Source organism: Centrocercus urophasianus, unplaced genomic scaffold (genome assembly GCF_019232065.1).
Source record: "Centrocercus urophasianus isolate 14NV4802_14NV808 unplaced genomic scaffold, USGS_Curo_1.0 seq_10, whole genome shotgun sequence".
Classification (NCBI taxonomy): domain Eukaryota; kingdom Metazoa; phylum Chordata; class Aves; order Galliformes; family Phasianidae; genus Centrocercus; species Centrocercus urophasianus.
Window position 1 is genome coordinate 25,671,383 of NW_024884142.1, and position 17,572 is coordinate 25,688,954.

Below are 17,572 nucleotides of genomic sequence, written 5' to 3' on the forward strand. Positions count from 1 at the left end.
ATAAAGGTAATTGGCTTTATTTGTCACTTTAGAGTGGTGAGTGTCCCATAATGCTGCTATTGAGAGAGTTATGTGGAGGGAAAAAAAAAAAAAAAAAGGAGTTAACTTTTGCTAGTGGCAAATATGAGGGGAGGTGTGATTTGCAGAAGTCACTGGGCTCCCATAGTAGCAATAGTGGTCACAATAATCTGTGTCACACTTCCAAAATGCCATGTGGTGTTGTAAGCACTGAAAAGTCAGTCCCCATGCTACCAATATGCAGGAAAACTTTTGATGTCTCTCACTTTGCTGCCTTTGTTACTCCTTTGTGAAGCAGCTGTAATCATACTGCCCTTTTTGTGACAGATCTGTAGAGGTATTAACCAAATTTGTGGTGAATGATGCACCTGAGTGCCTTAAAATGTCACTCCAAAAATGAGTAATTCTGTGCTCTGTGCCATGCTCTATAGCACACAGTAAAACAAGGCAGAGATCTACACATTGCAGGAAGAAGATAAAAAGACAAGATAATGCAAAAGATGATTTAGGAAGCACCGAGTGAGGCAGTGATTCCATGGGAAAAATAATGCGCCATTAGTTATGGTGTGATCCAGCTTGCAAGCAAGCCTCTGGAGTATGGAAAGCTGAGCATGCTCAGAGGGATTTGTGCCTCACTTGTCTGAGACACCTGTTTCAGGTTGGGTGAATCACACTCTGAGGTGTTTTCTCTCTGCCCAGTGACACAGCTGTGGAGCCTACCTGACCATTTGAGATTCAGTGCTTAACTTTCAGATGTTAAAGGAGAGATTAATCCCACCTTTGTGATATATGCAGAGGTGATATGGATCCAGTCTGCATGTGCAGTGTTAATTTTAATCTCTTCTATTGTTAGCATAGCTTGACTGTGCAGTCTTTATTTCCTTCAAGCAGTTGTTTCTAGATTCATGTTTCCAGCTAAAGTTGTGTTTGCAATAAAGAACAGATCGCTAATATTTCAGTGATTTTGTTCACCTTCCCAGAAAGGAATAAGAAGACCCACAGTTCTCTGAGAATAATAATCTATTTAGTTTAATAATACCAGACTTCAAAGTCACAGGGGACATCCCACTTTCGTATCTCTATCCTATATAGAGATATGTCAACACTTCAATGACTTTTCAGTTGGATCTTTTGTAGGAATGAAAGTGCTTTGTTAAAAGTAACCTTTCACTTTTGCTAGAAAACTGTTATGAGTCACATTCAATCTCAGTCTTAAATATTGTTTTCTTTGCACCTGAGTCAGTTATTACAGGATATGATGATGTGAAAAATATGGTGCTGTATTTTATATTAAAATCACACAAGGAAACATATGCCACATATTCTATTGTGGCTCTGCTTACAAAGTAGGCTAACTCAGGGGAAAAAGCCATGGAGATAAGTTGCTATAATACTGACAGAGGCCAAAAGAGCCTCAGATTTTTTAATGACTGAAAAGATCTCACTGAAGACAGCATTGCTAATTGAACTGAAATCCTCACTCTTTTCCAGTGAGCTAGGACAGGAGAGGGTGAGGCTGTTGTTCAGTTTTGCTTGGGCTTGTTATCAACTGTTGTCCTAGGTGAGGTTGATTTTGAAAGTACAAGTTGTCATTCTTCCTGCTAACCTCCTTTCCACAAACACACACACACACATTGCCTGGGGGTAGCAGAAATGTTGCAAGATGAAGCACTGTGCATGTCAGATAAGATAAGGACTTCTTCACTAAGGAAAGGTATGGTCACAGCTTTCTGCTAGCAGGTAATATCAGGGAGCTGAGAAAACATTGGGTTTCAAGTAGCGTGGGAAAGATCCCATTTCAGTGACAGAGGAAATGGTGTGAGCAATGCACACTCACACAAAGACAGATACTTACTAGGAGGGCCTGTTAGAAATCCATTGTGGCTGAAACAGCAGTGAGGACAGCAGGAGGGGAGTTTGCAAAAGAAAGTTATTGTTTATACAGGTGCAGGGAAAGATCTAGCAGCCTTTTTCCACCAGGATCTGGCAATTAGGAATCATCTGTCACTTGCCAATACCTGCCAATATTTTCTTCCAACTATATAAATATCAGTCAGTGCACTGGAACACGATGATGTAGTAGATAGATGTGGTGCATTGCAGCGCAAACAAGGATTGTACTTCTGTGGAAAAAAGTAACAGTGGCATCATCTTCATTGTTCAACACTGTCTGGGAACTCAGAACAACTGGCAGAGCTCTCTTTTTTCCTGGTGACATGTCATACACAACGTTGGTGGATCAGACTGATAGAATCACAGAATCGTAGATGCTGGAAGGGACCCCTGCAGAATAAGCCACTGAACTTCACACCTGCATGCAGAAGTGACCAGGGGGATGTTACATGTGGCTCCCCAGCATATAGCCATGATACCCTGGATTGGTAAGCATTGTTACTACCTTTATTCTTGAATCCCAGTCTGTTCAGCCCTGCTACATCCAGCTTTTATGGTTTCTGCACTCTCAATTTTAAGTGGTTTTCGCACTTCTCTGAGGCACTGAACATGTGAGTGCAGTACAGCCTTCTGAGGGTACATCAGTATGGATAGGTGTGGATTCCCTCACCCACACTCCAAGTGAGGCAAAAGCAAGCCAGTTCAGATCTGAAAGTCATGTATTTGTACATATTTCACTAACTTGGGCACTGCCCTTGGCCACTCCAGCTACACAGATTCCAGAGGTGGGTGGCATCCAGTTGGCTTGAAAAGCAAGTGAGGCAAATATGTGTCTGTCTGCACCTGTCCTGGTCAATATATATGAGTCAACAGCATCATTATTAGGAAAATAAGATTAGGGTTTAAGATTAGGGATCAGGAAGGTCCTCCTACAGGACTCAATCTGAGCTCTTATTGTGGCTATCAATCTTTTATATGATGACTTCCTCAAATTTATCAAGCTCTGAAAATTATCTGAAAATTATCTGAAAATTATCTAGGATCTGTTTACATGCTCTATTTCTAGAGGTATGGCACCCAGAACATTCTGTTCTGGTGGGTATGAAGTTTTCAATTCCAATTCGGAGTTATTAACAACTAATCATAGAATTATGGAATGGTTTGGGTTGGAAGGGACCTTTAAGATCATCTAATTCCAACCTCCTGCTAGAGGCAGGGGCATCTCCCACTAGACCAGGTTGCTCAAAGCCCCACCCAGCCTGGCCTTGAATGCCTTCAGGGAGGGGGCAACCTGTTCTTCCTGTGGACCATTCACATTGAGAAGACCATTGCTTTCTGGAGATCCAAGTATTTTGTACTGCACAGTTTTAAAACATAAGGCATGGTAAGCGATCAACTTGTATTTTATGGCTGCTTCTCTTTCCCCTTTCCACACAGATCCATTCTGTCCCAGACCCAGTCAATAACCGTAACCAACATACTGTAAGATCAGGGCAACATCATCATTATTTCCAAGCGCAGATCACTTAATGTGAAATGGAAGCCAGAGGTCACAGCATGCTGCAGACCGCAGAGGCAAATCAGGATGCTTGCACTGCATATTGAATTGCATGACCTACCTGTCCTCCAGCAGCTAATCCTTCAGAGACAACAGCACTGAACAAAAACCTCATCAGAGAAACATATGTGATTAATGACTCCTTTTTTTTTTTTTTATGAAGTCTTTAAAAAGTTGTAATTTTTTTTTTAAATTTTTTTTATTATTATTATTATTTTGCCTAGGGAACTGTCTACGGTGCATCAGGAAAAAAACAAAACAAAACAAAACAAACAAACAAAAAAAGCACTTGTTCGATTTTTCATAGGCTCAGAGTTCAGTCTCCTAACATATTGCAGTTCCTCTCCTGTGACCTCCAGGGCTAAACTACATCTTTCCTGCGATATCCATGATCTACAGAATAGAGCAATTTATGGATTGATTGTAAAGCTAATCTGTTTGAAGTAGCAAGACTGCCATCAGATGCTAAGGCTGGTAGAATCGAGCTGAATTGAGTCGAATCCTGCTTAGCTGCTTCACAAAATCTGTATCTGTGAGAGTTAATTGCAAAGAAAATAAACAGTTGTTGAAGATGGCCTGCTTTTCTCTCTGGCAGCCACGCTGGTCTTGCGACTATGATACCTGCAGACAGAGAGTACTTCTGTTTGGTATGAAGCTGATTCTATGCATGCCACATTAATAGAAACTGTTGCCAAAGTCATCTCACAGCATCAGCATTATTATTGGCTTTGCAGTTTTTTCCTATTGAGGTTTGGATACAAAGTTGCCCACAGGATTGCCTACAGCCTGCCTGAGCAGACACCTAGTGACTGAAACTCATCTTGCCTAGGTGTTCAGCCACTAAGATGGAAAATCCTAAGCACCAACCGAACCAGACATGCTGTAGATCTCACAAATACTGAGATAACAGCTTGCGTGCTTACTGTCATTTTCCTCTGGCTGAACTGAGGGAACAAAGAACTCCTAGCTTGGCCGTGATTCCTGTATCAGAAGTCACCCTGTAGGCCTTCTGAGCATTGCCACCACATATTGTTCTGTGAATTATGGGTTTCAGTCTCTGCGCCGTCTCTTAGTCAAGTTAAAAATGCATTGAGCTCAAACTTTTCTGCAGATCAGATGAGTTAATAATAAGTCAACAAAATACCGCTCCGATGTTTTTGCTTCTTTCCAGTGTAAGCTTAACAAGCTGTTATATGGCAAACTGCAGCTGCATTATGTTTTCTGGAATTGTTACTTCTTACTCTGGTAATGAGTTTAAAACATAAACACATGGAAAAATCTGCACTGAGATTTTCCAGTTAAGCACATATGACAATCTGGCATTGGAATACGGCACTGTTCCTCTCAGCGGCACTGGAAGAATTTTAGGACATAAGGATAAATCTCTTAGGGTCTTAAATCTGCATCTCTGGGAAATGCTGACTGTAGGCATCCTTAACTCCTACTGAGTCACCAGCAGTGGAATTAGTCTCCTATGCAACAATTATTGAATGAAGTATCAAGCAGCCATGCCTTGTTCTGTAATTCCTGCTACCTACCCTCATACCCTGACATCTACTAGAATTCTTGAATCAGCATTAGATTTGGAGAAACAAAGGCTGCTGGCAATACAAATTCCCTATCTTTTTACATGCACTCATCTATCTGTCAGCCTGGTTAGCACCATCATACCAACCGCACCCTATCTATGCTGTGTAAAAACCCCCTAGTTGTATCTAGAAAAAAGCATATTCCTTTCAGACAATTTAGAATCAAGGCTCCCAAAAGAGTAATTACATTTCTTGTCTCCCTGGTGGAATTATCCTGGCCTAGGGTCTACCTCCAGAGGTCAGATCTAGCTTGACTTGTTTTAGATTAGAGATAGAAGTACAGATGCAGTTACAATGAGAGATCACTTTTGAAGAACTCCCATTAGGGTGAATATATATATTTTTTTCTTTTTTTTTCTTTTTTTTTTTTTTTCCTCTTGACAAAAGGGTTGCACAGAAATTAAATCTGAAACAGTCTTGATGAAAGCAGTGCTCTCTGTTTGTAAGTAATTCAATAACTAACTACACAAAGCTCTTGACAGTTCACAGTGGGAAATAATTCTAATACAAAAAGGGTGGAGAGAATGGACTGACACGTCTTTATTTCAAGACATGTATTAAATTTCACCAAGTAAAAGCATTATTGTTCTCTGCCACCTAATGGTGCTAGTGAAAAATTACAAATCAGTAAGACAATTCTCAGGTTCTGCTCTTCCTAATAGACTTTAAGGAATTTATCTGAGCATGAAGAAAGAACAAGGGTATAGATAAAAGCCTGAATTACCACAATCTTTCAGTGAGGTCCAGACTGCCTTATATACTCTGAACTCTGTGTGTTGGTGAAGAGGTAAGTCTAAATTAAATGTCTGTGCTGCTTAAGGACTCACACACCGAGGCCATGGTGCCTTCTATGTGATTTCATTCATAAGGTACAAACTTAAGCAGAATTTTATCATATGTCATAAAAAAAAATCTTTATAAAAAGGTTAGGAAGCATTACTGTGCAGCAATGGTTGACTCAAAAATGTTAAAGCAAACTTTGATTTACTCAGAACTGATGAAATCCACAAGCCAAAAGGGCACATAGGAAGACACATTCTTTTTATGTTAAAAATAAATTCATCTACAGTTATTTATTTTTATTTTATTATTATTTTATTTTATTTTATTTTATGGGATAAAGGAAATGGATTGAGTGCAAAGGGGAAGAATTAATGATAAGTAGCACAGTTAACTTTGTGTCTGCATGCAGGTGACTGCATTGTGCAGACACCTACACAGCAACAACTACAACAGTGGAATCTGTCTGTGATCCAAAACCTCAACTCTCTATAAATCAACCTAGGAAGAAAACGCCTAGATCATCATGTAATGGCAAAGCTCATCAAACCAAGAGTGACTGGTACATAGAAAGGTAAAAACACCAACAGAAAAGGCATTTAGATTAGATGTTGGAGAATTGTCTGTCTTCATAAAGCCAGTAGCACAGGCATCATAGGATCACAGAATGACCAGGGTTGGAAGGGACCTCAAGGATCATGAATCTCCAACTGCCTGCCACATGCAGGACCACAAACCTCCAAATTTAATACTAGACCAGGCTGCCCAGGGCCCCATCCAACCTGGCCTTGAACACCTTCAGGGACGGGGCATCCACAACCTCTCTGGGCAGCTTGATCTTACCCTAGGCGTCCCTAGTGTAAGATCTATGCTTGGGTAGCTTTGATTACTCACACTCTGAGTACTTTTCTGGCTTCTCATGGAGTGTCGGCCTCAATACCACATTGACTCATGCAGTACTGCCTACCTGGCTACTGATACTGGTTGAAGAAGTGGGTAACTGATATACAGAAACTGATGTCTCCAGTGGAGTACAAATTCTATACGTTCAGTTTACAGAAATTGCTATTAGCATCATGGGGTAAAGTTGATTATTTCTGTAACTGATAGCAGCTCCTGCTCTAATCAGCAATGCAAGGTCAGTGACAAGGTGAACAGAATCTCAAACATTTATTTAACCTTATGGAACACATTGCTTTGTACACTGCTATCTCCAGTGCAGTACCTGCTGATGGCAGACAGCAATGCAGAGGAAAACTGCAGGAAAATCATGCGATCCAGAGGAGACTTCTTCAGACCACTTCACTGTTTTTTAATGCCAACTTTTGTCTGCTGACAAAAGACAATTCATGGGCTGTGGATTTCCCCTTCTATTCCATTTTTGTAACGCTCTCTTACTTTTTATACGTAGATGATACAAAGTTTACTGTTTTTATTTAAATCAAAATGAACACTAGCGGTCTGAATGAAATAAACCATTAATACTAACAGCAGCAAAAAAATGCTGAACAAAGTTAATATCCATAGGGGACAAAATGCTCCACAAAGGCAGCACATTTAAACAGACATAGGAATTGTGCATGGGAATGACAATAGGGAAGGGAAACATGGAAGCTTTGGCTCAGTGGATTCCAGGCACCAGTGGATCCATCACATTCTCTTATGCTCTCCTTTTTAACTCCAACAAACCATATTATAAGCAGGTGCATGAACTGGCCAATATGTGGTTGCATATAGTAAATAATATCAAAGAGGCATTCTAGTATGTTTGTGTATGTTCAGCCAGATCTACAGCATGTATTCTACAAGGAAACCTCATTTTTATTTGAAGAACAGAAGCAATGACAGTCCAGCATGTTCTCTGGTAAACCGTTCCTACATTTAATTATTCTCAAGATAAAAATGTTCACTTTATTTTTCATACAAATTGAACTTCATTATCTTTTTCTTTTTTCCTTTTGTGTGTGTGTGTGTGCGTGTATGTACTAGAATTCTAAGTCAACTACTAGAAATCATTTCTCTATGCAAGTACTTCTAGACTGAGCCACAGTAACATGTAGAGCTAAATATTCTCTGTGTTTTCAAAACCATTTAAACTGATTCAACTAAACAAGGACAGTGGGGTTCTCCTCTAATAATTATGAAACACTACAATCTTTTATAAGGAAAAAAGCTGAATAATATCTCTGCAGGTAGCCCCTGCTGTTTCTAGTATTGCTTCACTTAACATTAAGAAATACTCATGTCATTTAAAAATGGAATTGCCGATTATAATTAGGGTAGGAGGAAGGGAGAAAACAGCAAAGAAAACAAGAGAACAGCAGTGTTGCCAGGACATAGCAATAGGGTGACAGAAATGCTCACCAGCACCTCCTGTAAGAGGGGGTGGATCAGTTCACTGGGGTGGAAAACATGTTACAAAATTCCTTCTATGACCCACAAAGCAGAAAGAAAAGCTTACAGCAAGACTATAGCATGAAAGACTGTACAAGATAAAAACAGTGAAACTATGATCAAAGGAATGTAAGAGAAATCCTGGATTTCTCTTGCACCATTTACAGAGGCACAGTGTAAACAAAGCAATACATACTGGGAAATGTAGGAAGCTCGTAAGGAGTCTAAGATTCAGCTACAGGCTATCTCCAAATCTGGGAGATTTTGCAGTAGAATAACAGTCCTGGGGCCATACGCTCATGTTGGAGTCCAATACTTGCAATTAGTTTACAATTAGATTAATGTAGATCTTAAGTAATATCGTGGACTTCAAAGGTGTTACATCTGATAATCTGGTCAATGCCAGCAGAGCAAGCAGTCACCACCAGAACCTCATTAAGTGCATATTCGGAAATAGTAGTAATGACTACCAGAGTTCTTTTAATGGTTGTCAACAACACAAATGATGCTCATAACTACATATATGCACAGATGGAGAGCACAGTTGATTTCAGCTCCTAAAGTCTGGAGTATACATTCAGCAGAAGTGGTCCAATGTGAGTGAATGACTTGCAATTAAGAGAGCTGATCGGAGTTGCTGGGATATATCCGAAATGATGTGGATCTTATTACCCCATCAGAGCTGAAAGTCAGGAATCTGGGACTTATCTCCACTAACATGCTGGTCAGCCAAAGTAGATTTGGATAAACCCCTTTGATCGTCCATTTCTATTTTCAGTCCAGTGTAATTTTCCAAGGCCGTGTGAGTACAAACTATCCTTTGCACTCTAAAGGCAGCAATACTTCAGGTGACAAGCCTCATCTCCAGGCACTATTTTCTCTTTCATGCAGGTACGAATGGCAGTACACAGGTCCTGCTGCAGGCATTTCCTCTTTGTGTCCTTCCACAAGAGATGCCAGAACTTCCTCTGTTACACGGGGCTGCATTCCTTTTCAAGTTCTGTGTACAGCAGCTGTGGGAGACAACGGCCTCTGAACGAAAGCAGCAAGGAGCATCCTTTATCGGCTGGTGCTGAAAATGGAGGCATCTCCTGGGCTGTCTAACCAAGGCTGTTGCTCTGCGTTATCCACTGCTGCATGTAGACCTACTGATTGTTACAGCTCGTGGTTTGAATTCAGCTATTTGCAGGTCCAGCAATGACATATTAACAGATGAGTCCTTGTAGTGCTTTTATGCGCCGTTCTCCATTTGCAAGTGTTGCAGTGTGCAAGTACAGGTAAAATTACTCCTACTAGAATACACTATTTTCTGAAGGAAACAACTGCCTGAATAAAAAACCAGATAGGAATAACCTACCCCATTATCAGGCACACAGGCATAAGGTAAAAGCTTATATATACCTTCGGTTGTTATATCTTTGATGTATTATACTTTTTCAGGCATTTCACTCTCCCAATTCAACCCCAACGCTCTTATTTTTCCTCTTGTTCATTATATTTCTCATTAAGATGCACTCACACACCGCCCGCCTCACAACACCGTGCTCTCATGCCCAGCGACCGCCGCCCGCCCGCTACGCCGCACGACGTGCTGTGTCACAGCCCTGGCCCCGCCCCTCCGTCATGGCCCCGCCCTTCAGGTCCCTCCTTCCCACGTGCCTCCGCGTATAAACATTTCGCCCTCTCCTCCCTGCCCTCTCAATCCCCCCACCCACCACGGAGCGTTCTCTGATTGGTCCGCGCCCTGCCGTCGCTGGCCAATGAGGGCGCCCACGCGGAACCCCGCCTCTTTAGAGCGCGCGGAGGCCGCGGCGGCCCCCCGATAGCGGCGGTGATGGCGGCGGCGGGGCTGGCTTGGGTGCTGCGCCGGTCTGGGGGCAGAGCGCGATGTTGCGGAGCGCTCCGGAGCCGCCCGACCCCCCTGCCGGCCGAGCCCCGCCGGGCAGCTGCGCACTTCGCTTTCGAGCCTGACCCGGCACCCAGCGCTTACGGTGAGAGAGGGGCCGGGGTCCTCCCTGCGGGCAGGGCTCTGCTGTCGGTCCCGCCCCCGCCGCCTCTCTGCGGTGGAGGGGAAGGGCGGGCGGGGCCTCCGCAATCCCGGGTGGCTCGGCCTTGGCCCGGTCGCGTGGCTAAGGTCCCTGCTTTTGCCCAGCGTAGAGCAGAGGAGCTGAGGGGAGGCCTGATGGCGGCTGCAGCTTCTCACAGGCAGCGGGGGGCAGCGCTGAGCTCTGCTCTATGTGACAGCAGCGTGGCCCGAGGGGCAGCTGGGGGTTGGGGACAGGGCATGGAATGGGCTGCCCAGAGCAGTGGGCACGGCCCTGAGATGCTGGAGTTCGAGGAGTGTTTGGATGCTACTTTTAGACACAGGGTTTGAATTTTGGGTGGTGCTGTGTGGAGCCCGGAGTTGGGCTCGATGATTCCTGTGGGGCTCTTCCAATTCCAATTCAGGATGTTCTGTGAGGTGTTCCGACTTTGTAGTTATGTCTGAGACAGCTCTCAGCCGTTCCCACGTGCTTTGAGGAGGCAAAAGCATGCAGGGCTTCGCAGAGCAATGTCTGTGTGCTGCCGGCCTCTGCTGGAAGGAACAGCGAAGAAGCCCTTGTGGGGCAGTCAGCCCTAATGCTAAGTGGAAAGCAAGGTCCCTGACTTAAACAAAACTAGCGGAAAACAACCCTTGGAGTTCTGTGAGAAATAATGAAAGAAAATAAATGACAGTACTGGTCTGATCTTGATATTAATCCTGGCTTCACAGTTCACACCTGAAGAGCACAATTACTTTCTACTCTCTTGCTTCTGTAACAGCCTTTCATTAGAAGCGGGACCAGCAGGTTGGGACAGTCAGTGCTAGCAATTTGGCAGTTGCTGAAGGAATAGGCATTTCCTTGTAGAAAATACTGAAATGAATGTGACCTGCTGAACGGATAACCTTGTGTGGGTGACTGAAAAAGAAGAAACAGCTGCTGTTCCCTAACTTCCACTTTGCAAATGTTGATTGCTTATAGGTTTAATACAATTTGAATGGTTCCCATAATGGTTTCTTACAGCTTTCTCTTAAAGGCTTCTGTAAACTATAACAAGAAAAGCTACTGAGCATGAAAAAATATAGGAACACAACTCTCTAGCTCTGTTATGACTTGAACCATTATCTTGACCAAGAAATGCTAATTTCCAAGGGATAAGTGGCTGAGTGATTGTTGAGAGATACCGTTTAAGCAGAAGTCAGTTCTTTTGGTTACTCTTATTCCTCACATATGGCTACCACTTTTGTTTTATTTTCTGCCACTTCTTTCCTTGCAGTACAAAAAGGGACCTGCATTAGATCTTAATTAAATCCTTTTTTAAAGTTTTTTTTTTTTTTAAGCTGTTCCATATCTAACTTCCCCCTGTTATTTTTTGTTGCTTCTAATGCTTTCTAATTGCAATCCAGAGAGTGGGCAGGAGGCATAGAAAACTTCTGATAGCAGCAGATGTCTGTAAATAGTGAAGGCAAGAGGTTAAAAAGTAATGATTGAGACACAATAAAGGAAACTTGCTGAGATCTGGTAAACTGCAGCAGAAGGTATCCCTGTCCTCAAGGCAGTAATGCTTGACTATGGGTTCTTTTTCCTTTGAAAAATGGAATTAACTTTTGTTCCTAGTATTTGAATAAGCTTTGCAAATCTGCGTTTGCAGCCATGGCTGTACTTCTTTCAAAAAGGCTGAGTAGAGTTATAGCCCTTGGGATTGCCAAGTATGCTGTACTTGTTCCCATCTATCCCATAAATTGAAGTTTGCTCAATAAATGAATCTTTGAGGGATTGTGCTTATGACTATTGACTAAGCTTTTAGCAATGTTTTGCACTAGTGTTTTCTAATGTATTGCGTATTTTGAACTGAATTAAATATCAAAATATTCCCTTTCTCACAGGGCAAACTCAGAAGATGAATCTCTTCCAGTCCATAACAAGTGCCTTGGATAATGCTTTAGCCAAAGATCCGACTGCAGGTATGCTCTACTTGTTAGCATGTTTTGCTTTCCATCAATTGCATTTGGTATTTGTGCACAATAGTGAATGCGTTTCTCATTGCCTTTAAGCTTTGTATTATGTTATTTTCTACATTTTGATATTAAAAAAGGCTTAAAAATGCACTGGGATTTAAAACATATAAATGGAATATTAACAGATTATTAATGGATTATGTATTCTAACCTGTAGTTGTCTTCTCTATCAGCTTGTATTTTGATTGAAAGTTGGGACAGAAATATACGTTTATTAATACATTTCTGCTATTTTAGAGTGGCCTGAGTCCCAGAAAAAAGTAAAGGAGGATTTTTTTTTTTTTGCCTCACTTTTAGTTCACTCAACTCTCCATGCTCAAAACGTGGCACTTTTGAAAGACTGCATGTTTCTTGCTCTGTCATTCTCCTTTCTCTTCTTCCCTGTTCCCTCATACTTCTTTTCAGCTTTACTGATTTTGGGTCATCATTGTACGTAGGTGATGTAAGATTTCTCCAGTCTTTTGCAGTCTGGAAAACTGATAGCTTTGAAGAAACTAGTTCAACACAGATCAGTTAAAAATGAATTATCCTAAACTTTATTTTGCACAAAATGACTTAATTCATATAGAGATAACAAGAGATCAGTTGCTTCTGTCATCAACAAAGATGTGATGAAGGCCAGATATTCAAAATGTTATTTTTTAATGGAATGAACACAGCTGGAAAAGCTGTATGATCCTGTTGTGTAAGTTTGTTTTTTTTCCACTTAATGCATTAGTAACTCTTTTTGGCACTGTTTTAACCACTGCTTAATTTGAAGCCTGACTAATTGTCTAATCTGTCAGGATAAATTCCATTTTCTGTATCCAGTAGTATGCTTGTATGCATTCCCTCTCAATCTAAAGCTGTGTTACAATCAGCTTTAGTAAGCTTGATTTAGACAAGAACAGCTTTTAGTGACATTTCTGCAGTACTAACAATATAAAAGCAAGTGCAATGTAATTCTGAGAGGAACCTAAACATGTATGTGATCTTCAGCCTTTGACTTGCTCTAATGTTCTAGTCTTTCTCCTCAGCTTGCAGGTCTGTATCTGTGTAAAACCCTTTGCCAGACTATACTGGAATTCTGCAATCCAGATCTGTGTTTTGTCAGTATCGCTCTACTTAATGAATTAATTAGTAATTCTTGCAGTAGGAAGCATATTCTTCGTGTGTTTTCAGTTGTCTGGAAGTTGAGCAACTGTTGTTTAAGTGGTGGGGAAACTCATGCTTGGGTAGATGAGAACTAGAATCTGGCCAGGAAAGCATTTCAGTGGATGAGGAGAATGAGTAGGTTCATGGAAGCTTGCTGACATCACTGTCAAATGGGGCTGTTCTTAATACCAGATGATTCCCAAGTGTGTAATCACATGGTAGTAGGAAAACACTACAATGTTTTTAACACATAAAAGGCAAATTAGTGAAAATGAATTGGAGCAATGATTTGAGATTTCTGTCACGAACACTATGATGGCATAGCTTTTTTCCAATCTCTATTTTAACAGTTTAAATAAAACTGTTTTAATGAAAGTCAAATTTCAGCATTTGGTAAGTCTAAAGAAAAGAAGATCAAATGAAAATTTAGCTGTAAATCAGCTGAAGATAATTAGTTTGGGGGGAAAAGACTTTAATTGTCCAGGTGCTGTATGAGAATGGTAGTGTTGAATATAACGTTGAATACTAATAGTTGTCCTGGCTATTAGATTGCCATCTTTTCTGTATAGGATTTCCTTTGAAGATGCTCTTGGGGGATCTGGTGAGTATGTTTGAAGAAGGCTTTAGATTTCACATTAGATACTTATTTTGTAGAACACTTCAATTTGACACTTTTCAAAACACTAAATATACTGGAATCTGTGGATGAAAAATATGAGTGTTTGAGTTGAAGCACAATATACAACATCAGTAACTCTTTCATATTGGAATAGTTATTTTATTTGTTTTGATGTCTTGATGTTATAGAATACTTCAGAAAAATAAATGGGCTAATGAAGCCATAACTGAGTCAGTTAGATTACTACTATTTCAAGGCATAGATGTGTTACTTCACTGATTCTTTGTTAGCCTTGCTTCTTTTACAGTTAGGCTGTGTAAAGGAAGCACTTAGATGTCTAGATAAATCTTGAACTAGAATGAAGTGTTAAGTGCTTAACAAAAAAATTGCTTCGGCCTTCATGGAAAAATCAAACGCACTGGGATTACATTAATCTTCCTTTACTTTTTTTTTTTAGTGATATTTGGTGAAGATGTGGCCTTTGGTGGAGTCTTCAGGTGTACAGTTGGCTTGCGAGACAAGTATGGTAAGCCACTGTTTATATCTGGTGTTACCTTCGTATCAACATTTGTTTTTCCTACCCTGTATGGTTTGTGGGAGAAGAGAAGAGTATGTATGAGAGAAATCTTATAACTGGAGTACTTTTTTATTCTATTTGTCTTTGAAAGTAGAAGTTTTGAATATGCTATCAGTGTAAGCTTTCAAATTTACTGAATTTACTGACATTTCAATTGTCTTCTGTTTCTTCAAATAACTTCATCAATATAACTTCACATTTTTAACTATTCTTGGACTAAATGTTCATCATTTGGGCCCCATTTTATTTGTCATCAAATTATAGCTTCTTATCAATGATTCATAGTGATGCTTTTTGGTCTAATCTGCAACAAACTGGAAAGGACTTAACTTGAAATAGGTTTGAGTACTTTGTTAAATGTAATATTTTCTGACATGCCCTGGAAATATAGAAAGAAAACACAACATAGAAATGTTTTAAGCTTGTTCTTCATCTAGAATGGAACTGGTTTACTTGTTTTGGAGATTTGTGTGCAGGCATTCAGAGAAATAATGACATTGCCATCTACATAGGGAAAAATATACATGCAAAAATATATGAAAAAATGTGACACAATTATTTCAGACAGTTGAGGTGGGTTCAGGGGAATAAAAATGTAGTTACTCACAGGATCTTTTAATTTAAAAGGCCACCTTAATTTTTTTAAAGTGAATTTAAAATAAGGAACTTTCTAGAAAGAATAATTGAATTGGAAGAAACCTTCAAAGGTGATGTAATCCATCTGAATTTTAAAAGCTTGCAGGAATTTTCAATAATTTCTTGCATTATCTGTGGTTTAAATTAATCTTTATATTATGTTCATTGAAGAAGGAAATGCTCTTTCTGTGGTGTGATCTTCTGTAGCTTCACGTCAGTGGAGATAAAGGTGTGGACTTTGTTACAATGAATAGTCTGAAAGCAAATCAGTGCCATGTTCACAGTTTTTGTTGGATAAAGTGTGTACTCAGTGATATCTTGTTGGCAAATTTGGAGGAATTCTTGTCATCACTGTTTTTAACTTAGGTGTGATTTCCTTCTGTGTGCTTTTTGCCCCAAGAAGTGCTGTTGAATGCTACAAAAAATCACTTTTTAATCTATGGCATGCAATGTGATACATAGTGGTTTACCCTCTTGGAAACTGGTTGTGGCTGCAGTAACATGGTGGCTTGTTATGGGGGGGGTGTTGTGTCCCCTGCTGGGCTATCCAACCATCCAAGTAGAACATCACAAATTCAAGGCACAAAAATGACTGGAACCACTTGCTGCAGATTACATCTGTTTCACTGATTTATCTGGAGGAGATGAGTTATTGCTGACTTGGACGTTACAAGAAAACTGGGCAGAAAAAGGGAGTGGAGGAAGGCTGTGCTTTTAAGACAATTTAGAAAGATAAGTCTGTTTTGTCTTAATTCTCTGCTTCAGTGATTATCATAGAACCATAGAATGGCTTGGATTGGAAGACACCTCAAGGATCATGAGGCTCCAACCCCCTGCCACATGCAGAGCCACCAACCTCCCCATTTAATACTGCCCAGAGCCCCATCCAACCTGGCCTTGAACACCTCCAGGGACGGGACATCCACAACCTCTCTGGGCAGCCTGTGCCAGCACCTCACCACTCTTCCCCCTGACATCCAACCTAAATCTTCCCTCCTTGATTATGAAGCTGTTTTCTCATTCTGCTGCTTATATATTAATATGTGTTTATATAAAGTCTGGTTGAAACTATTAGTAATAGTCATTATAGTTGCATATTGGGATTGAGTTGGTTCTGTAAGTCTGGTGGAACATGTTCTCTGCTCATCAGATTTCATGTGAAAATGAAGTCTCAGAGACAGCTAGCTGCTGTAAAAATGAGCAGCACAAGAATTCATTTGGGAAGTAAGCAAGAGAAACAGATGGCTTCATTATCAACCTTGTTTTTCAGTCAGCATCTCCACTTTAAAATGAAAAAAGAATAAACTTTTTACCATTAGGGTGTTGCTTTGAGGATAATTTGTTCATCTCTTCTGAGGTAAGAAAGCCTTGTGATACTGAAGGACAGATACTACATGGTCAGATGTCCTGGTGCTGTTCGAAGACTGTGACAGCTCCTGCCCCAGGGTGCAGGGGTGCTGAAGAGATGGGTGCTGCTGAAGTAATGCAGGGAACATCTGCAGAGTAACTTGGTTGGTGTGACAAACAGCAGTCTCAGTGTAGTAGCAACTTAGCTAGAATTGAATTTATTTTATGAGTGTGCAATAAAAAATTTTGGTGAATTTTTGGTGAAAATTTTTGAGGAAGATACGGCATGACTTTGGGCATATTTGGGTGGAACTCCTTTAAAGCTTGAGGAGGAAGATGGATGAGAAATTGTAACAGTACTTATATTAATATGTTCAATAATGGCCAATGAAAGTTAATATTGATTCTGACCTTTTTCTAGTGAAAAGATGATAGATTTTTATGAGGAAAAATTAAGCTCATATTTCTTGTGATTAAAATAAAATAAATGGGTACATAAAGTGCTGGTGAAACCAAATTGGCAAGATGGGAAACTGACTCTTCATGTCAGTTCTGACTACCGCAAGAATTGTTTTGACTGCGGATGATGTTAGTTGAAAAAGAAATTCAGAAAGGTTTTCTGATGTGTTTGTGCCTTAAAAGAAATATAATCTTTTATTTTCTTACATTATAAAAAGATCTCAAGTTCCCTTTCTGTCTTGCAAATTCTAAGATTTAGGTGTTGTTGAAAAGTGAACTGAAGATGCTGATAGTGATTGAGATGGAAGGTGGTGGTAGAGAAGATGTGACAGGAAAAATAAATGAGTTTTTATAATTATGCTGTTGGCGAGGTCCCTGTAAGTACATGGTGACCATATCTGATCTCACATTTGGAGAGAAGGTGAAATACGAAGGAGTTGTCCATAAAATGATAATTCAGTTTGGTAAGACAGACATGGAGACACAAGTAACTTTTGGTTTCTTCACTAACAATGAAGTCTTATAGAGA

The 17,572-nt window shown here is 40.4% G+C and overlaps 1 protein-coding gene across 2 annotated transcripts in view; it reads left to right on the forward strand.

Annotated features, from left to right (window-relative positions):
* The first annotated feature begins 10,118 nt into the window (after positions 1 to 10,118).
* The window catches only part of BCKDHB (branched chain keto acid dehydrogenase E1 subunit beta), a 107,434-nt gene continuing 99,980 nt past the window's right edge, over positions 10,119 to 17,572 (forward strand). The window contains exons 1-3 of one of the 2 annotated variants that reach the window (XM_042816780.1): positions 10,119 to 10,223; positions 12,140 to 12,217; positions 14,482 to 14,550. In XM_042816780.1, coding sequence (XP_042672714.1) covers positions 12,154 to 12,217; positions 14,482 to 14,550 — 133 coding nt within the window. In that variant the 5' untranslated portion in view covers positions 10,119 to 10,223; positions 12,140 to 12,153. The remainder of the gene's footprint in view (positions 10,224 to 12,139; positions 12,218 to 14,481; positions 14,551 to 17,572) is intronic. The other variant, XM_042816770.1, reaches the window with a different exon arrangement.